The sequence below is a fragment of the Trematosphaeria pertusa genome (assembly GCF_010094035.1).
Source record: "Trematosphaeria pertusa strain CBS 122368 unplaced genomic scaffold BU26scaffold_8, whole genome shotgun sequence".
NCBI lineage: Eukaryota > Fungi > Ascomycota > Dothideomycetes > Pleosporales > Trematosphaeriaceae > Trematosphaeria > Trematosphaeria pertusa.
The window spans coordinates 1828039-1853914 of record NW_022987219.1 but is presented as its reverse complement, the minus strand read 5'-3'; the positions used below and the strand labels follow the sequence as shown (position 1 = coordinate 1853914).

Genomic DNA, 25876 nt, shown 5'->3' with positions numbered 1-25876 from the left:
ATGTGATCGTGAATCAATGTACAGACGATCGACGGTTTTCAAAACTGCCCTGTTAGGCAGTTTCGCTTCTGCAAGCCATGTTCCTTCACCCCAAATTTGGAGAAGAGAAGGAAGCACGACAGGTTACACGCGCAGCACCAAACACAAAAAAATTTCGAGGGACTAGGTCAAGCGCATAAAGAATGTGCATTCAATCATCAGCGCGATGCGTCAGCACCACAACAGAAACGAACAACCCCCTAACCGTCCCTTCCCTTCCCCACCACGGTCTCGGTCTACTCGTAAACATAGCAAAGCGGGCCCGCAACCGTGCTAACTAGCTCCTTGATCTTGTAGCTCTTTCCATCCACATTCAACACCTCGAGATCAATCACGTCCTCCAGACTCTGCTGTCGCGAGCCGAAACCCATCATGCTGGTCCCGCCCGCAATGACCTGCTGGCGGTTCGCAAAGTCTTGGGTTTGCCAGATGTACCATGTGCGGTCGATCATGCTATGGTGCAGCCAGAAGGCCGGGTCGCCGGGCGAGACGTAGAAGTCTGTTGTCGAGAGTCAGCGGTGGAGGAAGGGTTGAGAGGAGGGAGTAGGGGATGGGATGAAAGAAAAAGATGGTACGTACCGGACCCGGGATCGCCGCTGATGGTGAAGTGACCAGCGGGGTGCACGCCAGTCCCCGCTTGCATCTGGTTCTGGAAGGTCGCGATATCCTTCGACGCCGTAATGAGCGAAGCAATCTTGGCAGTCGTAGCATCGCGCTGCGTCAGATAGTTGGACAGATCGCGCTTGATGCAGCGAGGGTTGTAGCCGTAGCCATCGCTCCTCGGGTTCTTGGGTGGCGTGGTGTCGGGCATGGCAGCCATGGGTCTGTGACATTGTCAGATATAGACGGAAAAGAATGCGGGCAAAGGTGGACGTACCCCAGGTTGACAGTCATATTTTTGAAAGGTCCACTGATGCAGCCACCTCCGTTACCGGCGGGCTTCATTCCGCTGCTTTGGTGCGCGACTTTCTCGCCCTGCCCGCTGATGCTGGTATCGCTGCCGTCGAAGATGGGGGATGTCTCGGGGCTAGCCGCCCATCTGCCCCAGTCCCAGTACTACGCATGAGGTTTAGTAAATGACTGGTGTGTAGAATGGACTTGCACCAACCGGCTGAGTCCCTGTATACCCGCACTCCGTTCGTAGGGCTTGCTCGTACGCCCAGGTGAAGTATCGGTGCCATGACAAGAAATTACCCTGGTTGCCGTTAGTCACCTGCGCGATGGATGAGGCTAGTGTTTATCGCTTACCGTTCCGTGAATGGTGAGGGTGTTCTTCATGTGAATAGCGACGAAGTCATCGTAACGAGTCTTCGCTCCAGGGTATTGGGCTGCTGGTAGCTTGGATGGCTTCTGAATGATGCCTAATAGTAGGTCAGACTGTTTATCTGGGGACGCGCCTTGAAGATTTACGTACAAAGGACGGCAGCGATGTATGCCTTCTTCTCAGCAGCGGTAATATCACCCCTAAACCGTTCTGTCAGTGATAGTTTGACACTCATACATGGGGTTCACCAACCATTCCTTCCGCACCTGGAGCTTGTCCTTGGTGCAAGTCGTCGACTTTGCTATCACAGCATCAACGGCAGCGCGTCCCTTGGTCTGCAGATCGGAAACGGCGTCGGCTGCGCAAAGCACAGAGAGAAACGAGGCAGCCACCAAAAGGGCGTAAAGCCCTCGGAGAGAGATACCCCTCGCCATCACGAAACGAATGATGGTCTCCAAGTTCACCTCGCTGAACCAGACACCACAATGTTGGAGAAGTCACCCTCAGACTTATACCATACTAGCCCTGAGTAAGCCTTCCCTACCTGAGCGGCAGGCGGTCGGAAGCCATAGCCGCTCAGAACCGGCACTGTGCGTAGCAGTGAAGGGCGTTTAGATGAGACTGTAATCAAAAGGGTGGTAGACGCCACAAACGAGCACCAGCCAGTGCTATGTGAAGCGTCCGGCAGATGGCGCGCAATTTACGCAGATCTGGTAGCTGCGGGGGAGAAGCATTGGAGAAAGTGAGCGCAGGGCCGGCACCTGGCCGTCAATAATATCCTCGGTACTGAGCTGCCACGTTTGGGTTGGAGAAACAGGTAAACTGCGAGAGGCGCGGTTGGGCGTGCATCTCAACGGGTACGGTAGGGCATCGTGAGATGGACCAGGACTGTCACTCTGACCAGCTGCATCGGGAGAGAGACACCTTCAGCGGCCACCTTCCCCTAAGCATCAAATTGCCAAGTCGGCTTCCTCCAGTCTTGTCCATGGAAGCAGAGATTTCCTTGACCCCAAAATTAAGCTTAATTTTGGCGGTTGCGATGAATGGCTATTGTCGAGCACCAAGCTCAGCGTCACGGACCTCGTGGCGCTGAACCTTGCCGTAGGCGCTATGAAGCCGATCACGAATCGTAGCCCATCAACACGGATGCGTTTGGGCCGTTACTGTAACATCTGTGATGTGCAAGCTTCATGATACCAAATGTGTGACGCCTTCACAGACTAGTCCCATGCGTTGCGAGCAGGGGGGGTTCGACGGGGAATATGGCTCGTCGGTGAAGGCGAACAAGCAAGAATCGCCAGACTCGAGGTATAAAACACGGAAAGTCGGGTGGTCGGTATACCACGTTTTGATGCTGATGGCAACGAATCAGAGAAGCCGCAATATGCGCAGAGGTAATGTAGAACTCACGCGCTGCATTCTGCCGGCAGCTGCGCTCATCTATGCGCCTTGGCAACCGACGTAAAAAGCCAAGGACAACTTTGCGAACACGAGCGAAGCTTTGTCTGACGTTGAGTGTGTATAGATTTCGCATCTGACAAGTGGCAAAGCCATTAGAGCCCGCGCGGATGGTGTAAGCAACCAAATTGCGAGTCGGGCATCCGGCCTGGTGCCTTTTACCGCAGCTCGCCCTCTGACCGAATGCCGATCCCACAACATGGGAACTACAATCTATCCCCGCGTTCCACCCAAGATTGCCGATGCAAGATGTTTGCGGGGAGAGATTGCCTGGCAGCGAGAAGAACTGGTAGGAGGGTTCCAACGCGAAATCAAATGTTGCGCAGCCAAGCTCGACCAAGAGATCTCAACAGCCCCAATACGCGCCGCATGCTCGGGAACTGGGTGCCGGTCTCAGATGCAATTCTCGGTATGCACGGCTGACTGGTGGCGTTCTACTGCTGGTGAGACGTGTAGTCGAGGCTGTCGCTGATCGTTAATCGAGATCTACAATCTGGTCCCTGAGGCTAATAGACGAGTTTCGCAATCACGTGGAGCGTATGCTGCCCATCTCATTTCGAAACTGTATTTCGCAGCGGTGTGTGCCTGGAATAGTCTCGTGCAGCGTGCAATCTTACGCTACTCAGAGACAAGAGCCATCTTGGCTCGCCTCGAGGATGTCGGAATTATCGTTCCATAGCCCTCACAAACCCAGGTCTGTCCAGTAATCTGTGGTAATGAAGCATCCTAGTCGTCCAGAGCGCGTCTACCTGGTCTCGAAGCTGACGCTCGTGGCAATAATCTGGAAGCTTGTGAGGGCGTCGTTATCCTTTACACGTGCACCCGCCCGGTTGCAAAACGATGGGGAGCCTTTAAGCCGATGCTAGATTCCAGAGAGTAGCTCAGGGGGTACAGGCCCGGGGATCGAATCTCTCAAAGTCTGCGTCGAACGTTTCCATCCGTCATCGTGGGCTATAGCCATCACCTGGCAGCTCCACCGGACGCTCGTGTTGTGGTAGCTCTGCGTACTGCGTTGTCGGCAGTTCACTAACCGCGCCATCGTGATGGGTGTCGAGCGTGCCAGTATCCCTTCCATACACCACTTTATCAGGCGCTTCCGCGGGCATTTTTGAGGCTGGCACCGAGCTTTGCCTTCGTCTTCGTCTGCGCCATAGAAACAGACCGAGTACCACGAGCGCAATCACAGCGGCTCCGCCAATAGACGCACCGATCGCAGCTTGTGCCCCCGTGGACAATCCGCCCGAGCCCGAGCCAGAATCTGAGGACGAAGACGAGGCTTCGGAGGGGTCCGCCGTGATGGTCGCAGGCGAGTTCACAGTTGCCGTTGGTAGCTAGGCCGTGTTAGCTCTGCAATCTCAGAAGGCAAATGGCTTTGAGAACCCTACGTTTACGGTGGAGAACCTTTCGTTGTTTATCGTTGCAATAGTATCGAACAGCCATCTCTGCCCGTCTTGCGGCTGGGTAATATTCGAGTCCATGGCCAATAACGCATTAGGCTTCCTCTCCAAATGCCACGCCGTCCCGTTCTCCTTGTTGGTCAAGAAGAATGTCCCGTCTCCCCAGGGCGACACTCTCCAATAGACGGAGTCGTCAGACACATTTCCTCTTATCATTTGAGGTTGCGTTTGGCCGGGGGTGCTCTCATCCTCTTCGAACTTCGTCGATAAGAAGGCATCCGGCCCTCCCTTCGAGGTCCTGAGGACGTAAAAGGTTGAGTTGACAGCGTAGAACTGCCATCTTTGATTCGGTTGGGTCAGATTGGCAGCTTGGAAAAAAGCCGATCCTCTGGTGCCGTTCGATTGCGCTGAAAGGCTTGCTCCAACGAGTGCTTGATTCTTGTTCTCGTTCACGTAGAGATGGTACCACTGGTTGGAGTCAAAGTTCGCCATTCCGTCGGTATTGATGATGCGATGTGCCAGGAACCGACCGCAAAAGATATCGGAAAGGAAAGGTCAAGACCGCAGCAGTGGCGCGGCTCAGGCCGTCCATTGCTTTTGTAGTGAACGTAGACATTCAGGCCCACCTCTAGCGCGTTTCATCATGGGTCAAGGGAGGCGGATGGCGATAGGCGCCCAGCCTAGGAGAAAAGTGGTATGGTCGACTTCAGCCTTGTGCAACAGAGGAATCGACATGATTGGTTGAAAGGACATATGACACATTCGCCTGCGTCTCATACTCGAAATGTCGCTGAGATGCGCGAACACAGATGCACGTCTCGTACCTGGGTAAGAGTGTGCGCTCCCCGGGAGCGTTGTCGAGTTCGCTGCTCGCATATCTGGAACCTAGAATAGCTCAAGTGTCGCCAGGCTTCCGTGACACTGAACATAAACCCGGGGTGCCTTGCATAACACATCCTGGAAAAGAGGCCGTGTTCGGCTTTGCAGTGCCGAAGTCGAACGTGAATTGTGGAAATACGAGTAGGAATCCTCCATTTCGCAGACTGAATTCGAATATTGTGCTACCGCAACTCATCTGGCCGCCATGACGTTCTTCTCTATGCCCGCCACAGCCTCTCGAATTGTAGGACAATAATGCCTCCGCAGAATCTCGCCTTCCCATACCGTCCCCGCCAATGGATTGCTACCCTCGATTTCTGGTTTTAGCGCGTCGAAAATTCCGTCGCCTCTTCGCTCTTCGGTATTCCAAAGGGCAGAAACTTTGCGGCCATGAGTATTCGTCACCCTGTTAAGCAGGCCGAGCATTGCAATGCAAGACTTCTCTGGTAGCTGCAGCGAGATTATCATTAGTTGTTTGCAGAATGCGGCGATCCTGAGTGGAGGTACGGCACGAAGTGCTGTGGGAGGTAGAAGGATGGAAGACAGGGACCGGATGAGCAATACGATGGTTGTCTGCACATTGATCTTGTTGGTCGCTTCCGGCTGTGTTTGCGCTTGAGATGCATGAGGATCGGGAAGGTGCAAAGATTTAGCGCTGCGCTCGATGTCCGGGTTGAGCGAAACAGCGTGAAGTGTCCGGTAAAGATGCGTGATGAAGAAACTCAGGTCCAGCTTGAGCGTCGACGCCGCGGTAGCGCCGTCCTGGCCTTGAAGCAGGGCAAACGCAGTGATAACACAAAGTAATGACTCCCGGGTGAGGTTTCTCTCCGGCAACTCGTTGTCTTCATATCTGTCCGATTCGGCGTCTCCATCGGCTTCGGCATCTCCCGACGTTTCAGCCGTGCTGATGATATCTCTGAGTGCTTCCAGGATATCACCAAAGAAGTCCTGATTGATGAGATGGGCATATTTGGCCAATCCTTCCAGGACAGCTCCCATGAGCTTCGGCGAGCGCGCTTTCAGGATCCGAAAGTAGGCAACGAAGACCATCTTGAGCGTTTCTGCTTGCATTCTGTCACGCTCTTCATGGCTGACAGCCGCATCTGCCTCCTTCATTTCCTTCTCGATTTCCTTGCTCTGCTTTAGTAATTTGCGCTGTCTCTTCGTCCGGAATTCGCGCTTTTGCTTGATCTTCTTGCCCTGGTGCTCGTCCGACTTGTCCACGGAGTTGTATGAAGCCCTGGATGAGAACCCGGCAAGTAGCCTAAGATGGAGGAATATATTCAGGACGCTTTCATCAAGGTTGTAGTTCTTGGCCTTCATCATCTTCGTCAACATGGTGACTGTTTCAAGCGAAGCATTGCCGTCTTCGTCGTCGTGAAATAGCTTTTCCATCGTCTCTCTGCACTTCACAAAATCCACATCCACGCGCGTCGTACTCAGCTTGCCGACCAAGATTTTTAGCAATTCGCTGCGAAAGTTGAAGTGCGGTACCGCAAGCAGCATATTGCATGCACAGGCAATTGCGACCGACGCCAGACTGGCTGACTGCTCGGGTGCTCCAGACCCACTCAACTTTGCCAATGTGCCCAGCTCTTGTACGTATTTCTGATAGCCTGACACAAGCTTCTGCTCAAAATCGCGCAGTTTCCGTACCTCCTTCGACACCTTCTCACCCATGGCCTCTTCGGAGAGTGGCCGTATGCGATAGCCGGGTATCAGATCTTTGAAGACGGCCGCCTGCGTTGCTATGGCTAGTTTCCGGACCGTGGTGTTCTCCGAAGCGGCGAGGCCTGCCAGCGTCTTCAACGCCCCGATATGCTCTTCCGGGTCCTCATTGACTAGGCTCGCTATCCGTGCAAGCTCTTCTTTTGCCTCAAGTATCTGTTGCCGTGGTGGGACCTTCGGCTTCTCCTCCACGGCTTCTTCCTGGTCTTCTATTTCCCCCTCACTCTCCGTCCCCAGAAAGCTGTCCGATCCATCCTCCTCCCTCTCCTCTGGCACTGTCGGCGGTGCCACCCATCCCTCTGATGTCCGAACTAGTAATTTGCTATTCTCTTTCCGCTTTTTTATCTTCCTAGGTCGCTGTTCGTAGTCCTGCTCGAGATCCCACTTTGCAGCATTGGCAAGAAAACTCGACTTGTATTTATGGGATGGAGGCGGCGGCGACGAGTCCGAGGGGGCGGATTCCGGAGGAGAGAGACGTCGCTTCTTCGCGGCCGGTACGCGCGACATTGTGCTTGAATAAGTTGTGCTTGAATGAGGCGTGTTTGCGGTGGTGCGGAGGAGCTGGGATAGCTTTTCCCACCCGAACAATTTTTGTCTTGGCGTCGGGGAAAGAGGTCAATTTTACCCGACCTCCCATAATTTTTCCTGCCGCAGCTGGCATCAAACGAAACCACAAACTTCCTATCAGAAGCGCAACATCTCAAGAGCTACATTCACTATGCGGCAGCTTACGGAACAGGTACGTAGATTGGCCGTCGCATATCGGAGCATGTCTTTAGAATACTGGCTCCTGCCATCAAGCATATGGCTCTGATCTCAATGCCAGCCCGCGTGGCGCTCTCGGTACCTCTAATGGGCTATACGACTGAGATAGGCTCTATGCTATCGGCTTCCTCTTTCGTTGTATATGTCTCTGTACCGTGTGCCTGTGCTAATGATGACCCCAGGAAACGAAAACTCTATGTAAGAACACGGCTACCCTAAGCCCGCCTCCTCATGAATGAACATGACATGCTGATACAGAGCACAGTCGAAAAGCTGGCAACATACTGCGGCAAAGGCATCCAAGGCCTGATTACCGCTGGCGGATCCGAGCGTCACGTGTTTCGTGTCCAGGTAAATAGAACACCTCTGCTTTCCGCGACCCAAGTCTAACACGCATGTAGGGCAGCCGAGTCTACTATGTCAGAGAATCATTGGCCAACCTCGCCACATCAGTCAAACGAGATGCCTTGCGTAAGTGAAGCGTGGGCGGATATGCCAGACCTATCTCCTTTCCCGCGAAGTCCGGAGTCTGCTACTGGGAGGGCTCTCAGACGCACTCCCAGCGGCGATGGCTCGCTGATGAAGCCTCAGATGAGACAGCTTGGGTGCTACTCCCTGTTGGCTCTGTTTAGTCTTATAACCCTAGAACGCTGCTAACCTGTTCCCTTACTTTCAGTCTCCCTGGGCACCTGCTTAGGGAAGTTCACGAAGACCGGGAAGTTTCGCGTTCACATAACCGCCTTGCCCATAATCGCACCACATGCGCGGTACAAAGTTTGGGTGAAAAGCAATGGGTAAGTCGTCGGCTGACGATTTCCTTTCCCCAGCTCAAAATGGTTGCTCTTGGAATCTGGAATCACATCTGGATACCTTCATGATGCATCAAGCGTTGTGGTGGGACATCGGGGTATCGAATTCCAACTCTGAAAGACTGTGCTGACACTGGACCTCTCAGAGAGATGCCATTTCTGTACGGGGGCAATGTGCTTAAGGCGCATGTGGGTACGTACTTGAGTCATTTATCCACCCCTAACGTATGCTAATCCTACCTTTGCAGGCCGCTGGAGTGAGGATTGCCCCGAGCATCAAGGCGTGGTCGTCTTGAGTATGAACGACACGCCACTAGTGAGTAGTCATCGATTTTTGGATATAGCAATAGATGTGCTGACGTGCCGGCTCAGGGCTTCGGTGTCAGCGCACGATCAACAGCTGAGGCGAGGAAGCTGGATCCGACGGGCATCGTCACGTTCAGACAAGCAGATATCGGGGAGTATCTGAGAGAAGAAGATACGCTGTTCACTACATAAGGACTACAACTGCGCTACCGGACGAGGGATGTGGACTAGGTTTCCACGTTCGAAATATAAATCCTTCAAGCAGCTTTATTCCGCGCGGTAAGGCTTGTTTGCGACCAGGGACCATGATGGCGCCCCGGACGTGGGTAAAGCCTCTAAGCATTACGGCGTTGAGAGAAGGATGACCATGACTGGGAGGTGTTCTCAAGCGGCTACCCAGAGATATGAACGGTAGATATAAAGAATTCCGATCTCATGATCAAAGTTTCGATATATCTGACCATCTCACATCCAAGCTCCCACTGCAAATCCAACTCCCGCACCGACAATCACAACTGTTCCATAACATCATCCTTTCAGCCCACTCCTCGACCCCTCAAAACCCCTCATACAAAACACCGTCCCGGCCGCATGCGCCATCAGCTCTTTGATCGATTTTTTTACCGCGTCAATGGCCTCGTCTTCCGCTGCGGACATACGTTCATTCGACACATCAGGTAAATGAGGTATTCGCGAAAACATTAGGAATACGATCTAAGCGGCGTTGATGGCGCAGGCGGCAGCGCCAATCAGAGCAGATTGATATATGAGTGCTACAACGTTGTCAATCTCCGTCTCATCACTTTGAAAAGGCTTCCAAGCCGGGAGAAACCTTGGGCCGCAGACCTCACTCATCCCGAAGGCCTTCGCAGGGTAGAACATTGCCGGAGAACGGCTTAGATATTGCTGACATTTCCTGTTTCCGCATCCGTCAGAGTCCGAAACATCACATCAGTTACGTTGCACCCTAGGCCTTGATGCGTGTCTGGAAACTAAATGGCATTCTATGATCCCTCATCCCCTGATGCCTCGTCATCTGTCTCCTCGGCTTCGAAGCCTTCCTCTTCCTCATATATACCCGTCATCGTTATATCCATCATCGCCATATTCCTCCTCCTCAGGCCTCTCCTCCTCCGCTTCCTCGTCATCGTCGTCCGGTACAAATGCCCCGCCCAGCTCATCTAACGTACGAACCGAAGGTAAAATTTGCGAAACTTTTATCGGTCTATACCAAGAATCCTTGGGAAAAACAAAATCATCGAGATTCACTTCGCCTACCAGGCCCGTTACTGAAGGGTCGAATGCGTGTTGCGTGATGCCAAGCAGCCTGCGGCCATGGTTGTGCTCTTCTTTGTCCATCTCTGCCTGCTCTTGCAGTTCACGTAACATCCTCTCACTCCAGAACCCCATAACGAAATCGACGATGTCTTGGCCTTGCGTGTCGTATGCTGTATCGAACTTGTTCACTAGAGCCTCCAGTCGTTTGAGAAGATATTCATCCTCCTCACGGATTTCTTTGAGACAAACCGAGTCATGACACGGACCTAGACATATCCGGGTGAGGAGCCCAGTTGAATCGTGCTTCCAAAGGAATAATAAACCACTACGATCTCGAGCAATGGGGGCTATATGGCAGCATGTGTGCCTTAGGCCCAGTTGCAAGAATGTCAAGGACCGAAGCAGAGCAGTGACGAGATGACGGTGGCTTCGTGCAGCGGGTGCGATCCATGAGGTTAGAAGGAAAATCAATAGCCGCTTCTCGACCCGAGTGTCCTCGCTTTCCGTGGCGCCCCTGAAGAATGAGGATAGGGGTGAACAGCCTCCATCACTGCAGGCGCAGCTACATTCATCCACATAGGTAGATCCGAGTAGTGCTAGAACCAGGGATTTCCAGTCCTTGGCCGAAGTAGACAGAGGGGAACTCATCCACCTGCCAGCCTGATACCCCAACAGCTTCCAAGCGGCCATATCCAAATATGGCCATGTTTCTGTCAATCTTGCTCCTTTCGATATGAGCCACTTGCAGACGCTAAGAGTATCGCGGATGCGGTCGCGGTTGTATACGCTTGCAGCATTCCAAATCAGCGGTGAGACAAGATTACTAGCCCGGCCAAAATCCGATGCTTTGACGTCGCGAAACCCAACACTATAGAGTTCCTCTGCCATCGTTATGTTGAGTGGTAATCGGCTGTGATAGACGCTAGCCTGGACAGGGCGTAAAGAAGCAGGAACTTCCACCCCTCGTCGCGCTAGCGCATCGAAAACCCTCCGAGCACCAGCATCGAGCAGTCTGTCGTCTCTTTGAACGAATTTATTGTTTCCCAAGTGGGTTTTGCCCAAGATTTTAAGCCGCTCACGTTGTTTCACCAACTCTTTCACGAGGGCAGCTCGAATGCCGTTTCTGGATTCGCGCTTGGAGCACAGGACAAGTGCCGTTTCAATGTGGCCGATACAGCGTAGCTGCTCGCCGTTTGCAGTTCGTCTCTGTCGCAACCAGAACTGTACGGTACTCAATTCGTTGCACTTAATAGCTTGCGTCATCATGCTGGAGCGAAGGGGTCCTGGGGCGGTTAGGGCGCTATGCTGTATGAGAATTTCGCAACCTTCTGTCCATCCGCCGACCGTCGACATTCTCAGGGATTGAGAAAGCCAGACGCGGTTAGAATCGATAGAATGGATATTCGGATGACGACGGATCGCATCTTGTAATCCTCTTCGTGATTTGGTCAACACTGAAAGCAAAATCTCAGTGCTAGCGTCCATCTCCTCTAAAATTCCCTTTTGATTCAAGCTCGTTACCACAGTTTTGTAGTCTGAAACCTTGGCGTCGCGGCTTTGGCCAAGGTCAAAATGGCCGATACCTGAATTCCAGCCTTCCCAAAGCGCAGCGAAGTGATCAAGGGCAGACCTTACAACCATTAGCCGAACGCTCGAAAGCTGAGGTGAAGCTACGCACCGGCCACTGTCATCTGCCTCGAGAATTGTATTTCCCATTGCATTGACGAGAAAGAATATCAAAGCTGCAAACGGGGACTCATCTGAGGCTACACCAACATTCCAATCAACAAGATATTTGGAGATTACTGAGCATAGCGCCTAGGTATATTAGCAGATTCCAATCTTGCTGGGGTTTATAGCATGCCCTACATGTAGCAAAGTTTTCCCATCAGCGAGCCGATCATGAGGTGTTGCTTCCCTATTACCGAAGAGCTCCCGTAGCCTCCTTATGTATTGCTGGGCTGCGCCTAGTTCTCCGATGTGATTCTGGAACTCGTCCATCAGTGTAAAAGCCGCCGATGATTCGGGCACGATCCGATAGGTCTGCAACGAGTGGTTGACGACGAAAGGTCCAGCTCCGCGTTGCACTTGAAGCGCCAGCTGCACTTTTCTTTTGAAAAGGAAGGTGCAAAATGAGAGGCGTAGTTGCAAGCTAGTTCGAGCTTCTGAATACGCTGAGTATGGACAATCCTCTTCATGCGCCAAAAACGTCTCTTGCAAAATAGAAAAGGGTGCTGAGGCCCAACTCGACCAACTATACAAAGTCCTTGCTCTGGTTGTTCCTCGGCATTGACAGAGTATAGAAGTGTTGACCGCGTGCCCTATCGAGGTCGAATCCGTTTTCCGTAGACGATTATGCAGGTGACGCAGTTGACGTGCGTCTTTATGAATCTTAGAAGGCGAGTAGGCGTCAGGGAAAACATTCGTAACTCTTGATTCCTGTCCGATGTCAGCTACGAAGGTCAACGTCTGAACAAGCACATCACACCAGACGCATAACAGAGCTAGTGAGTGAAATCACTTGCTCCGTCAGAACCCGGACTTCGTCTTGGACAGGGTGCACCGCATTTCCAACATGCTTGACGTCCGATCGTAAGCTTGTAAGCTCACGCTGTATTGTTTGCGTATCGGATATCGTCAACTGAGCGAAGTTGGCAAGCTCGCCACTCAAACAATTGTGACTGGCCTGTTGTTGGGCTCTGAAACACGGTCAGATATTGTACAGTGCGACAGGGTAGGTGAAGTAGTCAAGAACTTACAGCTGAAGCGCTTGTAAAGCCACAATCAAATTTTGCTGGACGCTTTCAACCATGTCTTTCAGGGCGAATAGCTCAGCTCTTCGGAATGGATACCCTAGACGCGTCTTCCACTCTCCCAGGAGGCGAGAGAAGTGCCCCTTGCCACTGGGCTGGTTTGATTGAGGCAGCTTCTCCTGTATTCTCCCGAGCGCCGTCGCGCAGGCACTGATCCCCGCATCGGCTTCCTGTGCTACACCCTCAGCTAAGGGCTTCACTGCGTTAACGCTAGATTGAAGTCGTTCGAGGCAGTCGGCCAGATTGTCCATCCGGCTCGATATCTGAGACATTTCGCTCTTCCCATCCTTCACATGGCCAATGAAGGTGACGAGGTCTTCGCAGACCTTGATGCCGAGTGAGACGACGCCGACAGCGCTCCCCGCGATGGAGAACGGGTCGGCCATTGCGTAGGGGGCATGTTGAGACGTTCAGCCCTGTGGAATCTACATGTAGAAGAAAGCCGAGTATTTAAGCTGGATCTTTCAGCCGCCCAGAATAAGGCAAGGCTGACAAGTGAGCGATTTGACTGCGGCTTCGATTGGCCGCTTACCCCGCTTTCGTCGCACAAGACTTTCTGTTCTGCCTTGCCATGTCAGGCTGCGGTCACCGGCCGGAAGAAAACCTTGGAGACTTTAACAGCCAATTATGATCACACCTCTAAACGCTACACATTAGGAGCGACTCCGGTGAGAGCTCAGATGACGTTGCGAAAGGCAGCCTTTAAAATAACGTACTTCACAAACGAACCCCCCACACAAACGAACCCTCAAAAATGCCAAGCAAGGAAAATCAACCAGTGTTTCTTAAATAACTAACGTTACATAAATAAGTTATAACTAGATAGTAATAAATAAAAGGCTCGCAGGAGATTAGAAGAAAAACATAGTTATGTAATTTAATTATGGCTAGTACCCTTTAAGCTTAGCGGGCCTAAAATTGGAATTTCTTCTTCGCCCGGGCGTCGCTCTTGCGACTTCGTCTTTATTTCCAACACTATGACTTTCCCGACTCTGCTCAAAGACACAAAAGGAAACCGGGTTGAAGGACGAGTCGAGCATATTGCCATCAACTGGAAGGGCACATTCCTCGCTGGCGGAGTTTCCAGCATTGTAGAGCGCCTGCCGTCCGGCGCCGTCGTCAAATCCCCCTGGCCGGGCCTCCGAGAGGCTCAGTGTCGTCGAGATCTTACCATCGAAGCCGCCGTCTACAACAAGCTCCCTCCTCACCCGCGTCTCGTGAAATTAATCAACTGGGATCCCGACAGCTGCGTTCTAACGCTAGAGTATATGCCTAATGGCAATCTTAGCGCATATCTGAGCGCACACAATTATACGCTATCTCTCCCGCAGCGGCTACGTTGGATACAAGAGGCGGCGGAAGGGCTACAATTGCTTCATTTAGCTGAGGTTATGCACTGCGATGTAGAGCCGAAAAACTTCTTGCTGGATGCATCCCTTGGCCTTCGAATTACGGACTTTGGTGGCTCTTCTTTGGGAGGCTCGCGAGCAACGGCTTGCCCTGGGACACGCTTTGAACCTCCCAATTTCGACTGGAATTCTCCACAAACCATGAAAGACGACTTATTCAGCCTTGGAAGTACAATGTACTATATCCTCACTGGAGCACCACCTTATCAAGAAGTGTCAAGCGAAGAAGTGCGGAGACGGTATCAGGCGCACGAATTTCCGGACGTCTCGAAGTTATCCTGCGGCGAGATGATCGAGCGGTGTTGGCGCGGTGAGATTCGTTCTGCTCAAGAAATAGTCGACTACATGAGCAAAATAATCCAACATTCGTGAGAGTAACGTAGTGACACTTGCGACACGATTGTCAAGATCAGGAAGAGACTCTTCCGCATCGGTTATTGATCTGATATTGGACGTTTAAAGGCCAGCAACTGAGTGTTTTTAGAGTTTGAGAACAGGGCAGTAATGAGTGCACAAAATTGCATTTGCGCCTTCTGCAACTTGACATGGTTTTCTTTACTAAGTATTCCTACCATCAATCCGGTGTTGAAAGTCTGAAAAACGAGCGCGAGCACGAGCACATCGCCCTCTAGTCATTTCCAGCTATGTATTCTAGCGCTGAGAATATCCCTCATCTTTATGGTTGGGACACTCGGCACGGCTTCGCGTGTTACCAAGATGGACATCCTTAGGGTCGGTGCATTGAGTCCCGGTGTTTCTGGCATTCTCACACGGGTTGATAGACGTTGACGTTATGTTGCACTCCTTGCTACAACCGCGGTAGCTCGTGGTAGCGATGAGTCGTTCACACATTCTGATATTGATCTTAGCAGTCTTGATCCCAAAGACCCTGCCAGTTGTCATAGTTACCTTGACTGGTAAGCTGAGACCGGCTCATTGAAGGGATCGGTCGCGAGGGAGTTGGAAGATGAGATGTGAACATTTTGGGGCTATAGAGTTGAGATTATTTTAAAGCTCGCCCTCATGCCCCAATTGGTTGATCCCATGCTTCAGCACGGCGGCGCAGTGCGGGGTTGAGGATATTACGGCACCTGCCGCTCTATTTCATCGTCATACTCGCCTGGATTGTAGGTGGCTGGGCCTATTCATCCAGCAGGACTTCGGCGTTCTGGAACAATCTTATCGTTGCTCTTTCATCCTCCGCATGCGACATAATGCTGGCGTAAAGTTTGTTCAAGCAGCGCCAAGCTGGAAGATATGGATTGGCAATTAGGAACCCATGTTAGAAAGGGTGAGCGCTCGTATAGGCGTGTCAAACACCGCGTTGATGACCGTCGCCGGCGCGTGAAAGAAGCTCAAAGCTCTGACGCGACCCACATTCTTGAGCCCATCCTTAGCTCAAGATAGAGACAGCAAAGAGCGATAGATATGGAGGTGGTGGTAGTTGTTCAGAGCCTTGAAAGTTTGCCGTCTCACTATGAGGGGCCTGAGGTCACATATGAATAGTGACGGTTCGATTGCGTCCAGCGGGGAGCTGTAGAAAGCAACGCCAAGCCTGTTATGTCAGCAGTTCGGACAAGCCCCAACCTTTGCACCAATTCACACTTCTATCTTCGCTTCTTATTCCACCTGCCTCAACACTCAGCTCCCCTCTCTTAGTATGTCCGAGGTTGAGGGCCCTAAACCAGGCTCTGCAGAAACGCAACCGGATGATCCGTCGTTGATCTCCGCCACCAAAGCCCAGGCGAAACGCGTAATTCTTCGACTACGAGTGAATGAATTCTCTGATGGCGACCCCTCAGAGTACGACGACGCCATCAAGACGTACCTCGCTTTCGCTGGCCGTCCAATTACAGAATGGGAAGAGGATAGGCACTACGCACACATCGAGCCTTTTCAAGATCCCGAGCTGCGGCAGACTAGATTCCACATCACACTTGATATGGAGCAAGGTTCAATAGAAAACCCGGATTTTGGAAAGCTACCACATGAGGTCTATCGCATTCGCCGCGATGGGCACGGAGAACTGTAGGCGCATTGTAACTCTATTGCCTAGAACGCTATCTAACACCGTAGAAAGCCAAGTCGCCCTAATTCAGAGTCCCCTTGAGAGGGAAAACCTCATAAAGAAAATTCGACAGTACAGCGATATTCTCTATCCTTGGGGTAGAACTAGGCGGGCGGGGAAGTCGTAGGCATTGATCTTGGCATATGGATAGGGGAACAGTTCGCCACAGTCAATATGATTGTAATGCTAGCTCGTCATTAGCTGCAAATCTCGTATTGAATTTCGCCGGACTTACAACTACTGAGAATGTTCAGAGCTTGGAGGTGATACTCCTTGACAGGCTGGGCACAATCCAGGTAGATTTTGATCTCTTGCATCAAGCGCTCGAGGAAGATCTCGAGTTCGTCCGGTCGCAGGAACACAAAGAGAATTGCCAGGGCGGCTTCGACCAGTGGCGCATCGAGAGTAGTCGAAGGCGTACAAGTGCCCGCACTGCTGGTAATGATGACAGTTTTGTTCGCACATATTCCACGTCAATAGTGATATTGCAATGTTGAACGGAGAGCGATTGGGAGTGAAAGCAGAGGCAAGAAATGTGCTTTAATCTAGAGAGACCCTTCGACGACAATGCAGCGCGGTGGATCCATTTACAGACTAGGTATGCATGCGACTAGAGAGCGACAGAAGACAATGCAAGGCAGGGATCGTTGCAGCTCCACAGGAGCAGGCAACAAACGACCGACCGATCACGTCCGAAACGGAACCTGCCTTTACAGAATCGACTCTCACTGCAACGGAGAATGCCTCAATCTAAGCAGCAACTAGCAAGAGTACTTCGCTGCACGCTCTTTCGCTAGCGTGGTCAGAAGGCGTACAGGAACACAAGGTCAACGTCTCTAATAGTATTAACAGTGCCAGCGAGTTGTTAGAGCTAGATTGCTTAAGCGATTTGAAGCTTGAGAAAGGGCTCGCATGCTGCGGCCGTTTGGGATAGGCAGTGCCTCTTTGTGATACCCTCCCGGAGAGTATCAGTTGATTGCGTTGTAGGCGGTGCTAAGACCGGTTTGGCCATGTAACCTCTTGTAGTGTCCTGCAGATTGTGGCTAACAAATAGGAACTCGCCACGATTATAGCAACGAAGCTTTAATCACGAGACATTGCTTGATATTACTACCAGCGAACGAAAGAGAGGGCAATAGGTCTCGGGTCATGTGCTATTTTGGACGCCTTACCTGTTTGCACTGCCCTCACGAGCATGTCATTTTCACGTGCAAGGTCCCATGCTAATGGTGTACCTGAAATTCTGCGGATCACCGGCTTTTCACCGTTAGCTTCAAGGCAGCGGGAGCCTGATAGGTCACCGTGATTATGATGGTGATATGCATACACCTTTAGCCCAAACGACAGTAAAAAGTTAAACAGTTATAAGTAAGATAGGTTTTTAGTAAGTAGCTTATACGTGTTTAGTAGCTTAGCGTGCGTCTAGAATGTTACTTTTAGAGAGGAAGTTACCGTGGAAAGAAAAAGCACTGCTAGCATTCGAGGTGATTCGGCTCGGAAAATCTAAATGCCGATCGGACTTGGCGCGCTGCTCCAGCTTCAACCGCGGCGGCTTTCCTATCCCTCAACAAGACACACCAACTCGCACCACTTCCTCACGTCGTCCTCTCACCCCTTCGACGACTCATATCTAGGCTCGCAATTTCGACAAACGACTGGGCAAGATGCCGCAAACAGGTACGTGGCTCTTTCCCGCAACGCTGGCGGATGCGCCTCTCGAACTCTCTCCCGGATCTCTTCGATATACGGCACGACCTTTGGATCTCTGGACGGCAATTTCAGACTGGGAGATACGCGGCCGGAAACACCGCTTGGAAAGCAATGAGCCCGTTAAATAGCCACAGGCCTCCCACAGTGGCCATCGACGACTTCGCTCGTCATACAGAGCATCGAACGTCGCCATGTTCCGCCGGGCGGATGGGTCCATATCGCCTATTAAGGAAAAGAATCTGTTCCTAGAGGAGTTTACGCAATTACGCCCTCCCGCCGAAGCGCCGCCGGCTGCATCTGTGGACCTTTCCCTACCTCCTTGCGGCGACTGCAATCCTTGCGAATGTTGAAGAACATGGCCCCGAATCCTGCCTCGTGGCTCGTCTTTCCCCTCGCTACTAGTATGGCTGCCCATGCGCGAAGTTCTGCGGACCCGCTCAAGCGCATTGAATTGAATTTGCCAAATCTCGGAGAGGATGAATTCCAGACATATCCTCCCCTCGATCGAGTCGTCGCCGTCAGTCTCAACTTCAGAGCCTACTATCCACCGAACATCATTTAGAGCCCTGCTATTCAGATCCAGCGCATTAAACCGAGCCTGGAAGAGATCGGAGCCGATAAGGCTGAGTTTTACACTCTTCCCGATCCAGCCACCACCCCTAGCCATCCGGCCTGCCGTATCCCAGACAGCACCTAGAGATTCGAGGATTGGATCGAGCGTATTGATTTTTAGCCCCCAGCGTTGTTCTGCACTGTTGTATCGAGGTTATTGGGCTAACAGACCCTATAGCAGCCCGGGCTTTCTCTCAGAAAGACCTACCGCCTTCCGTCGAGACCGCATACTACAGGAAATGCATCGAGCTCAAACGCCGCATAAATGACATCGAGGAAAACAATGACGGTACACGCCTACGAATCAAGCGCCTGAACCGCGGTGTCCAGAAGATGCGCCTTGAGCGAGCCTTCCTTCTCGAACAACTACACAAGCACATGGAATACAACGTCGACGATTCAGACCGGAGCAGCAGTCCACCGCCAACGCCCACGGACAAGCCGCTAAGGAGCAAGCGGAGCCACCGTAAGGGGACGCCGCCCGCCGGAGGACAAGTAGGCAGCGGCAGCGGAATGTCAGGCGCGCAGCATGCGAGCCCCGGAAGCACACATCATCAGCAGATTCTGCACCCCATGAATCCTATGTCTTCCGCCCAGAGCACCCCAGATCCGAGCCGCTCGAACCCTTTCTTCAGCACAATCGGAGGCAGCGCCACCTCTCCACACGCGGTCAACGGCGCGAGCCAGCCCGTCCTTCCACCTCTCCACTCCCTCCCGCCCCTTCAACCACAACGTGCGCCTGAGCCCTCACGTGGCGCTTACTTCGACCCGGCATACGACGAGCGGCGCGCACCCGCAGCGGAGAGCGAGTTAGAATATGCGGGTAGAGCGCGGTCTCATTCGGGTGCTAATCCACCGCCTGAGGTCCGCGAGGCGCAGAATGGCGATACCGAGATGACAGACGCTTCGGGTGCTGGTTTCACCGCGGTGAATAGGTAGTATGCATTACACCGCATGTTGGAACATGGCAGAAGAGCGTGGCGTTAGGAGTCGGTATTGGACACGGCCCACAGGAACTGGGGTGGGCTGGCATGCTACACTTGGGAACAGATTTATTGCTTGCATTACTATGGGGCGTCACTTCTGAGAGGGATGGTGACCGAAACTCTCCAGGCAATTGTTTTACCGATGGTGTCTTTCGGTTTTAGACACAAGTCAACGGGAATTGTGGGTGCTTAAACCCATCATATTGATGTATAAAAAGCCGCTTGTCTTATATCCTTTACTCATCCATCTCCAAAATTATCGCCGCAGCCCGCTCCGCAGCCGTAATAAACACACCCTGCGGATTCGCCGTCGACACGCCATTCACAATCCCCGCATCCACAACATGCAAATTCGCCATCCCACAAACCCTCGTCCCCGCATCCACAACAGCATCCCCCTCCTCCTCACAACTCGCCCCCATCCGCGTACTCCCCACCCAATGATTCGACGTCAGCAGCGGCTGCGTCGCAATCGCCGCCCGGAGATAGTCTTCCAGCCCCGTCCCTGGCGGCGGATAGAAAAGCGTCGCGTTGGGTATGCTGCGCAGGATGGTGAGGAGGGCGGTGGAGGAGGAGAGGAGGGCGGCGAAGTCGTGGGCGCCGGCGTCGTTGAAGTAGGGCGGTGTGGAGATGTTGATGGAGAGCGTGGGGGGTCAGGGTTAGGGCACCGCGGGAGGTGTGGCCACGGTTGAGGTTGGCGGCGAAGGCGAGGATGCCTGGGGGGTGCATAGTGTGTTAGCTGAGGATTCGTGTGTTTACATGGGCAGATTGCGTAGGTAGACGGGGGCTGCGTGAGGAGAAGGAAAGGGGGGAAGGAGGAGAATGTACCTTGACCATTCAGCACGCCCGAGTTAGTAGTCCATTGCACAACGCGCGTTCTACTATCCTCTCCTCTGATTTCATCCCAGAACACCGGGCCGAGAGAAGGTTGGATCTCCGCGAGCGGGCCGGAGCGGTTATGCAGATATCTTTGCACGTCTGCGGCGGGCGGCTTATCCCAGAGACTCTCCCAGTCGTACGTGTCCAGCGCGAACCCACTAACTGCTAGATACACGGACGGCGCGTCATCGAGGTTCCTACCCACCGGCCGCTCGATCCAGTGCTTTTCGTCCAGCATCAAGGGGCCATCCGTGCTATTTTGAACGATGTGGAGTTGCTCGCGCGGGCCGATGGCGGAGCGGAAGAGGATCTTTGCGGTGTTGAAGACGCCTGCGGAGAGGATGACGCGGCCCATCTTGGGAGTCAGTTTGATAGTTCCGTTCAGACCGCCCGGGTACGTAGGCCCGACTTGCACGCCGTTTGCGTGGTCCCCGGTGCGCAGGACCCGGGCCACAGTGGTGTTGAGCTGCAGATGGAAGTTTCTCCTCTTGCTTGCGCTGACGAGATACGTAGCCATGGGCCCGCCTCTTTCGCCGCTTTGGAAAAAGTACTCTGCGAGTGAGAGGACGTGGTCCCGGGTTTCTGGGTGGTCGTTTGCGCGGATGAGCTTGTAGGCGTGCGGGAGGGAGGAATTCGTGAGCAGAGAGATGGTGATTCGCGAGCCGTTTGTCAGGTAGGATTCGCCGTCCATGCTAGGTGTGTCTGTCCAGGGGAGGCGAGATAGGGCGCGGGCGGTGGCGGAGCGCATGTGTTGGGAGTGCCAGGCGGGAGGCATGTCAGTGAGATCCCAGTCCATGGGCGTTGGCTAGAGGGGTGTTAGTGGGAGCTCTTTGATATTATGGGGCATGAGGCAAGGGCAAGAAGAATGGCACACCAGGTAGAATTGCCCGGCGTTGATAGCCGTTCCACCACCGAGGACACATGACGCTGGCGTGCTGACATCAGGGCAGATTATTCCAGAGTTGTCAGTAAGATTCGTCCAAATAAATTGATATAAGGCAGGAACGTCGAAGCGAGTCAGGTTCGTGTCTTGGAGCCAGGAAGGTTTCCATGCTAGATGGCATCGTCAATAAACCATCCTTATCGGAGAGGCTAGAATGCGATGCCTGGGAGACATACTACCGCCCCATCTTCCAGACGAAGCGAATCCGCGTTCGATCAGCAAAACGGATTTCCCAGACTCAGAAAGTCGGTCTGCGAGAGGAATCCCGGACGCTCCCCCGCCGACGATGATGTAGTCCCATGTTTGGTTTAGTGGGGAGGCGGAGGCGGAGGCGGTTACTGTTCTGATTAGCCGTGAGGACGGGCCGCGGAGGGTATGTCTAACATAAAGCTGGAAGAAGGAGCTGTGGCTTCATAGTAAGGAAAGGTGCTGCTGGGAGACCTCGCGAGACCACAAAGAGAGGTTAAGTAGGATCACAGTCGCTATATAGCGTCTTTTGAAGGCGCTAAAAGCGTACCCTAGACTTTATAAGAGCGGCTGGATGTAGAGGTACTCTATATCCAACCCAGGCTGAGGTATAAGGACCATGCATGGATGCCTTGTCCGCTAGTTCCTCATATCGTGGGCTGCATGCGGCTTTATGTTATACATGCACCTCCAGGGCTCCTGTTATTTTCATTGGCGGGAACTAAGGGAGGTGATCCCGCCCTTCCGTTTAGTTCTTGATATTTTGGGGCGGTTGTGGTGTTCGCAGATCGACCTTTCCCATACGGTCGGGGCAAACGCGGTCCATTTAGCCGTCTGTTCGTAAGCGAAGGAACTCCCTCCCGGTACCTGGGCCCATCGACTGATGATTGGAACCGCTTTCTAGGTTGAAGTGAGCCTTGGGGGCGCCTTGATATATCATGCAGCATGCTGTCTCGGCGTTGCACGCCTGAAACACGGGAGCTGCTCGCGATGCACTTTGAGGTGTGCTATGCTGCGCCTGTTGCTGCTCATAGTCATCAGAAGGCCGTAGAACATCATGTTGGAGCGTGTCCTAAGTTTGGATCTTTCATTAGTGAATATCTTACAAAAGAACCAAGTCGCTCAAAATGCTAATGGATCTCCTGCTTCCTGCCATAACCGTCTTTTCCGCCGGTGCCAATCTCGGCTCGGTCGTAGAGTCATTGATTGCCGTCTACCACGCAGTCGCTCTGGTGCGGGTGCTAGCGCTTCGCGCGGAGGGTTCGCGGGAATGTGGGGTGGCGCCGGCGCTGGTTTGCTGCTTCCTTTTCGGCTCAACTTGAGCGACAGCAAAATAAATACCCCGGCGATCAGAATGGCGAGGAGTAGCATAATCTTCCTCTTGATACTTCTCTTTTGGTAGCCCGAAGCAACCTTCAGCTCCTTGTCTGCCTCCTTTACGTCAGTTGCCATTCGTTCAACATTGTAGTCTATCCGGTCGAGCATGCTTCCTTGGTCAATGACCATTGTCTGCAGTTCCTGGAAGATGTTGGCGAGCTCGATGATGCCCTGGGCGATGTCCTCGATCTCGCGCTCGCGCTGGGCTATGAGGGCTTCGTTGGGGTCATGGCGGAGGCGCTGCTGCTTCGTTTGGAGCAGAGTAGATTGCGAAAATGAGCGATCGGCGTCAGACTCCATGAGCGCAGGGTCATTGTAGGGGTTCTGGATAGGGGTAGCAGAGCGGAAGGGCGAGGCAAAGCCGCCGAGGTCGCGGAGCTCTGGAAACGACGTCAGCAATAGATAGCGCATAGACAAAGGACAACCGACTTTTCAGATAGGCAGATTGCTTCTTGCGGAACATGGCGCTCACCTCGCCGACTCTCGAAGCCAGCGAGATCTTCAGGTTCTTGGCCATCATCTCCTCGCCGTTGCTGATATTGCCCTGTTGTTTGGCTTCGCGCACCATCATCTCTATCCGCTTGATCGCCTTCTGGCATCTCTGGAATCCCCGCGTGATGTTCTGCGTGAGCTGTTCAATTTCCCGCTCCTCCCGCTTCTTTACGTCCTCGTCGTCAAAGCCGGGGAGCACATGCTTCTGGTGCAGCTGGTCGAGCTTGCGCGTCTGCTTCGCGATCTCTGCGAGCTGTTCGGTGATCTCGTCCTGGATATCGAGCCACCGCGGAGGCAGGAGGTCCATCTCGATCACGGCATCGCCGTCATCCTCGTAGGCTCCGCTAGACATGAGCCCCTGGCGCTCCTCGGACATGCGCCGGCTGTCGCCGAAGCCATTCGAAGCTGGGCCGCCATATCGCGTCTTCTTGGGCGGGTGGTGCGAATACGACTGGCGATAGGAAATGAAGCTGTTCAGGCTCCGTCAGCGGAGGCATAGCTAGGCGCACTGAAGATGGCATACAGATTCGTTCGGTCCCGCCACATGGTCGGCAGGCGAGACGCAAAGGCGCTATGTCATGATAGACAGGGGAGATGTGTTGCCTGGGCGTTTTGACAGCGAGACAGTGGGTGATAGCTGGACGTTTTCGCAGAGCCGCATCGCAGGAGCAGCTGGGGGTCCCGGCTTGGCGGGCTGACTGTGCACGGCCAGGGCTGTTTCGTGACGCATTTAGCGGCACTTCCCGCCAGGAAGGGGCTAATTAGTGCGTAATCGCGCGCCCCAACAGGGAAAGCGGCAACACCCACTCATTTCAGCCCTTAATCATTTCACCTGCCAACTCTTCCAGCCGCATCAACACCTACGCTTCTCTCCCCGAACTACCACTCCTCCTTCTCCACAGACGCGAACCGCTAGCAGACACCGTCGAACACCCACTCGAGCAACCCACTAGATACCTTGCGCAAGCACCCTCTACAGCAGCCATGGTGCGTGTGCCCCACCCTCCCCCTCGCATACCCCGCCCTGGGAAAACATCATCATAGCCCAGCCCTCGCCTGGCGGCGTATACTGACCAGCTGTCGCAGGCTGACTCTCTTACCGAGGAGCAGGTCTCCGAGTTCAAGGAGGCATTCTCTCTGTTTGTAAGTTCCCCCTCTGCTCGCTCTGCAGCTGCTGTTGTTGCTGCCTAGCCGCCTGCAGAGCGCCCACCTGAAAGTAGAATGTGAGCTGATATGGACCTCGTATAGGACAAGGACGGCGATGGTTAGTACAATTTCCCCTTCCGAGATCGCATATCCGCCGCGACGCGCTACGGGCAGCCCTCGCACGGTATTCGCACGGTATTCGCACCAGACGTCGCGCGGCGTTGGGCTGGCCCCCACCGAGCCCTCCGCGTCATCGCTCGCTGCGTCGCACAACCAGTCACGAAGAACAACACACTGACCATGCTGCATGGCAGGCCAAATCACCACCAAGGAGCTGGGCACCGTGATGCGCTCGCTCGGCCAGAACCCCAGCGAGTCCGAGCTCCAGGACATGATCAACGAGGTTGACGCTGACAACAACGGCACCATCGACTTCCCAGGTACCATCCTCGCGCCGCTCCCAATCCAGGCCAAGTGCTGACTGCAACAAGAATTCCTCACTATGATGGCCCGCAAAATGAAGGACACCGACTCAGAGGAGGAGATCCGAGAAGCGTTCAAGGTGTTCGACCGCGATAACAACGGCTTCATCTCCGCCGCCGAATTGCGCCATGTCATGACCTCCATCGGCGAGAAACTAACCGACGACGAGGTCGATGAGATGATCCGGGAGGCTGACCAGGACGGCGACGGTCGGATCGACTGTAGGCCTCCTCTATCCTGATGGCACACTTTCGCGCTGACCTTGGCTCCAGATAACGAGTTCGTCCAGCTCATGATGCAGAAGTAGATGTGACGATGTTGTTTTTGGATGGGTGTTAGGCATTTCAGGTGAAACGGCCGATGAATTCTTGCAACGGGTGACGGATCGGTTTCCCTTTGGTGCCCCTATTCGATTGCTTGGGGTCGCCTTTGCAGGTTCTCCGCCAACAGTCAATTTGGAACACGGCGAGCTCGATATCCTCAATCCATTCTTCTATGCCTTCGCCTCGTGCCTCAGTTAGTGAAGTCTATAGTATTGCATATTAATACTTCGTCATGCAGGGACCAGCCGGCCCGGATAAGCTTGACGACTTGGCATCAGCCGTGGAGCAGTTAGTTCCGATCACATGATCAGGCTGCAGCTGAGAACAGACCTGGAGGTTGCGATATTGCACATTCTGGAAACAGAACATAACGACTTTCGGTACGTCTGGGAATGTCTGCTACTTTAAATTCTATCGCTAACTCGTGGCGGCCGCATTGGAATGTGCCTTCTCGCAAACTGACGTGTTCCCCAGTCCAGTTCTCACGATATTCTGAGGTTCCAAAGATATTTTCTTTTAGATTTTGATCAACTGTCAAGATGGTAATCACTTCTGGCCTAGCCGTCCCTCTTATGACTGCGAAACGCTTCGGTGTGTTCGGCGGTGGGTGCGTCGATGACTAACCCGTCGGCATGCGGCCGGCGCAGAGGAATGCCATACCGATGAAGACATCCAGGAATGACGATACTTGGGTACATGGAGCCGCATACCGTACAAAATGAGGATGCCAAGTTTGCAGCGAATG

At 53.3% G+C, this 25876-nt stretch overlaps 12 protein-coding genes across 12 annotated transcripts; 5 read left to right on the top strand and 7 right to left on the bottom strand.

Annotated features, from left to right (window-relative positions):
• Positions 1-168: 168 nt before the first annotated feature.
• BU26DRAFT_336851 (Di-copper centre-containing protein) lies at positions 169-2108 on the bottom strand. The gene is made up of 7 exons (XM_033822258.1): positions 1556-2108; positions 1454-1503; positions 1288-1400; positions 1148-1234; positions 917-1095; positions 619-863; positions 169-538 (listed from the first exon to the last, which is right to left on the bottom strand). Exons 1-7 carry the CDS (start codon positions 1735-1737, stop codon positions 276-278), a joined length of 1119 nt encoding a protein of 372 aa, XP_033683520.1. The 5' UTR covers positions 1738-2108; the 3' UTR covers positions 169-275.
• Positions 2109-3585: 1477 nt separating this feature from the next.
• BU26DRAFT_336855 (uncharacterized protein) lies at positions 3586-4752 on the bottom strand. The gene is made up of 2 exons (XM_033822259.1): positions 4147-4752; positions 3586-4092 (listed from the first exon to the last, which is right to left on the bottom strand). Exons 1-2 carry the CDS (start codon positions 4648-4650, stop codon positions 3703-3705), a joined length of 894 nt encoding a protein of 297 aa, XP_033683519.1. The 5' UTR covers positions 4651-4752; the 3' UTR covers positions 3586-3702.
• Positions 4753-5140: 388 nt separating this feature from the next.
• Positions 5141-7338, bottom strand: BU26DRAFT_336846 (nucleolar complex-associated protein 3). Its single transcript, XM_033822257.1, has one exon. It carries the CDS (start codon positions 7270-7272, stop codon positions 5230-5232), a length of 2043 nt encoding a protein of 680 aa, XP_033683518.1. The 5' UTR covers positions 7273-7338; the 3' UTR covers positions 5141-5229.
• A 78-nt stretch (positions 7339-7416) lies between these two features.
• BU26DRAFT_336747 (60S ribosome subunit biogenesis protein-like protein NIP7) lies at positions 7417-8922 on the top strand. The gene is made up of 8 exons (XM_033822256.1): positions 7417-7504; positions 7713-7728; positions 7796-7881; positions 7932-8001; positions 8207-8324; positions 8486-8532; positions 8588-8655; positions 8712-8922. The coding sequence occupies exons 1-8, from the start codon at positions 7484-7486 to the stop codon at positions 8835-8837; spliced, it is 552 nt and encodes a 183-aa protein (XP_033683517.1). The 5' UTR covers positions 7417-7483; the 3' UTR covers positions 8838-8922.
• Positions 8923-9520: 598 nt separating this feature from the next.
• Positions 9521-13130, bottom strand: BU26DRAFT_520194 (uncharacterized protein). Its single transcript, XM_033829243.1, has 5 exons — positions 12683-13130; positions 12412-12622; positions 11793-12362; positions 11602-11741; positions 9521-11553 (listed from the first exon to the last, which is right to left on the bottom strand). The coding sequence occupies exons 1-5, from the start codon at positions 13120-13122 to the stop codon at positions 9714-9716; spliced, it is 3201 nt and encodes a 1066-aa protein (XP_033683516.1). The 5' UTR covers positions 13123-13130; the 3' UTR covers positions 9521-9713.
• A 577-nt stretch (positions 13131-13707) lies between these two features.
• On the top strand, positions 13708-14935 carry BU26DRAFT_520193 (kinase-like protein). The gene has a single exon (XM_033829242.1). The coding sequence runs from the start codon at positions 13714-13716 to the stop codon at positions 14515-14517; it is 804 nt and encodes a 267-aa protein (XP_033683515.1). The 5' UTR covers positions 13708-13713; the 3' UTR covers positions 14518-14935.
• BU26DRAFT_336745 (uncharacterized protein) lies at positions 14658-15159 on the bottom strand. The gene has a single exon (XM_033822255.1). It carries the CDS (start codon positions 15046-15048, stop codon positions 14797-14799), a length of 252 nt encoding a protein of 83 aa, XP_033683514.1. The 5' UTR covers positions 15049-15159; the 3' UTR covers positions 14658-14796.
• Positions 15160-15749: 590 nt separating this feature from the next.
• BU26DRAFT_520192 (uncharacterized protein) lies at positions 15750-16594 on the top strand. Its single transcript, XM_033829241.1, has 2 exons — positions 15750-16173; positions 16226-16594. Exons 1-2 carry the CDS (start codon positions 15806-15808, stop codon positions 16338-16340), a joined length of 483 nt encoding a protein of 160 aa, XP_033683513.1. The 5' UTR covers positions 15750-15805; the 3' UTR covers positions 16341-16594.
• Positions 16595-17788: 1194 nt separating this feature from the next.
• BU26DRAFT_458867 (uncharacterized protein) lies at positions 17789-19741 on the top strand. The gene is made up of 2 exons (XM_033824992.1): positions 17789-17890; positions 18714-19741. Exons 1-2 carry the CDS (start codon positions 17878-17880, stop codon positions 19472-19474), a joined length of 774 nt encoding a protein of 257 aa, XP_033683512.1. The 5' UTR covers positions 17789-17877; the 3' UTR covers positions 19475-19741.
• A 16-nt stretch (positions 19742-19757) lies between these two features.
• On the bottom strand, positions 19758-21758 carry BU26DRAFT_531768 (GMC oxidoreductase; the record flags this gene model as incomplete). Its single annotated transcript, XM_033831053.1, has 6 exons — positions 19758-20026; positions 20190-20237; positions 20350-21205; positions 21275-21453; positions 21520-21681; positions 21728-21758. 6 exons carry the CDS (start codon positions 21756-21758, stop codon positions 19758-19760), a joined length of 1545 nt encoding a protein of 514 aa, XP_033683511.1.
• A 612-nt stretch (positions 21759-22370) lies between these two features.
• BU26DRAFT_520188 (t-SNARE) lies at positions 22371-23777 on the bottom strand. Its single transcript, XM_033829240.1, has 3 exons — positions 23703-23777; positions 23117-23649; positions 22371-23067 (listed from the first exon to the last, which is right to left on the bottom strand). The coding sequence occupies exons 1-3, from the start codon at positions 23723-23725 to the stop codon at positions 22433-22435; spliced, it is 1191 nt and encodes a 396-aa protein (XP_033683510.1). The 5' UTR covers positions 23726-23777; the 3' UTR covers positions 22371-22432.
• A 348-nt stretch (positions 23778-24125) lies between these two features.
• Positions 24126-25208, top strand: BU26DRAFT_520186 (EF-hand protein). The gene is made up of 6 exons (XM_033829239.1): positions 24126-24166; positions 24266-24322; positions 24428-24443; positions 24640-24765; positions 24817-25029; positions 25081-25208. Exons 1-6 carry the CDS (start codon positions 24164-24166, stop codon positions 25113-25115), a joined length of 450 nt encoding a protein of 149 aa, XP_033683509.1. The 5' UTR covers positions 24126-24163; the 3' UTR covers positions 25116-25208.
• Positions 25209-25876: the final 668 nt, after the last annotated feature.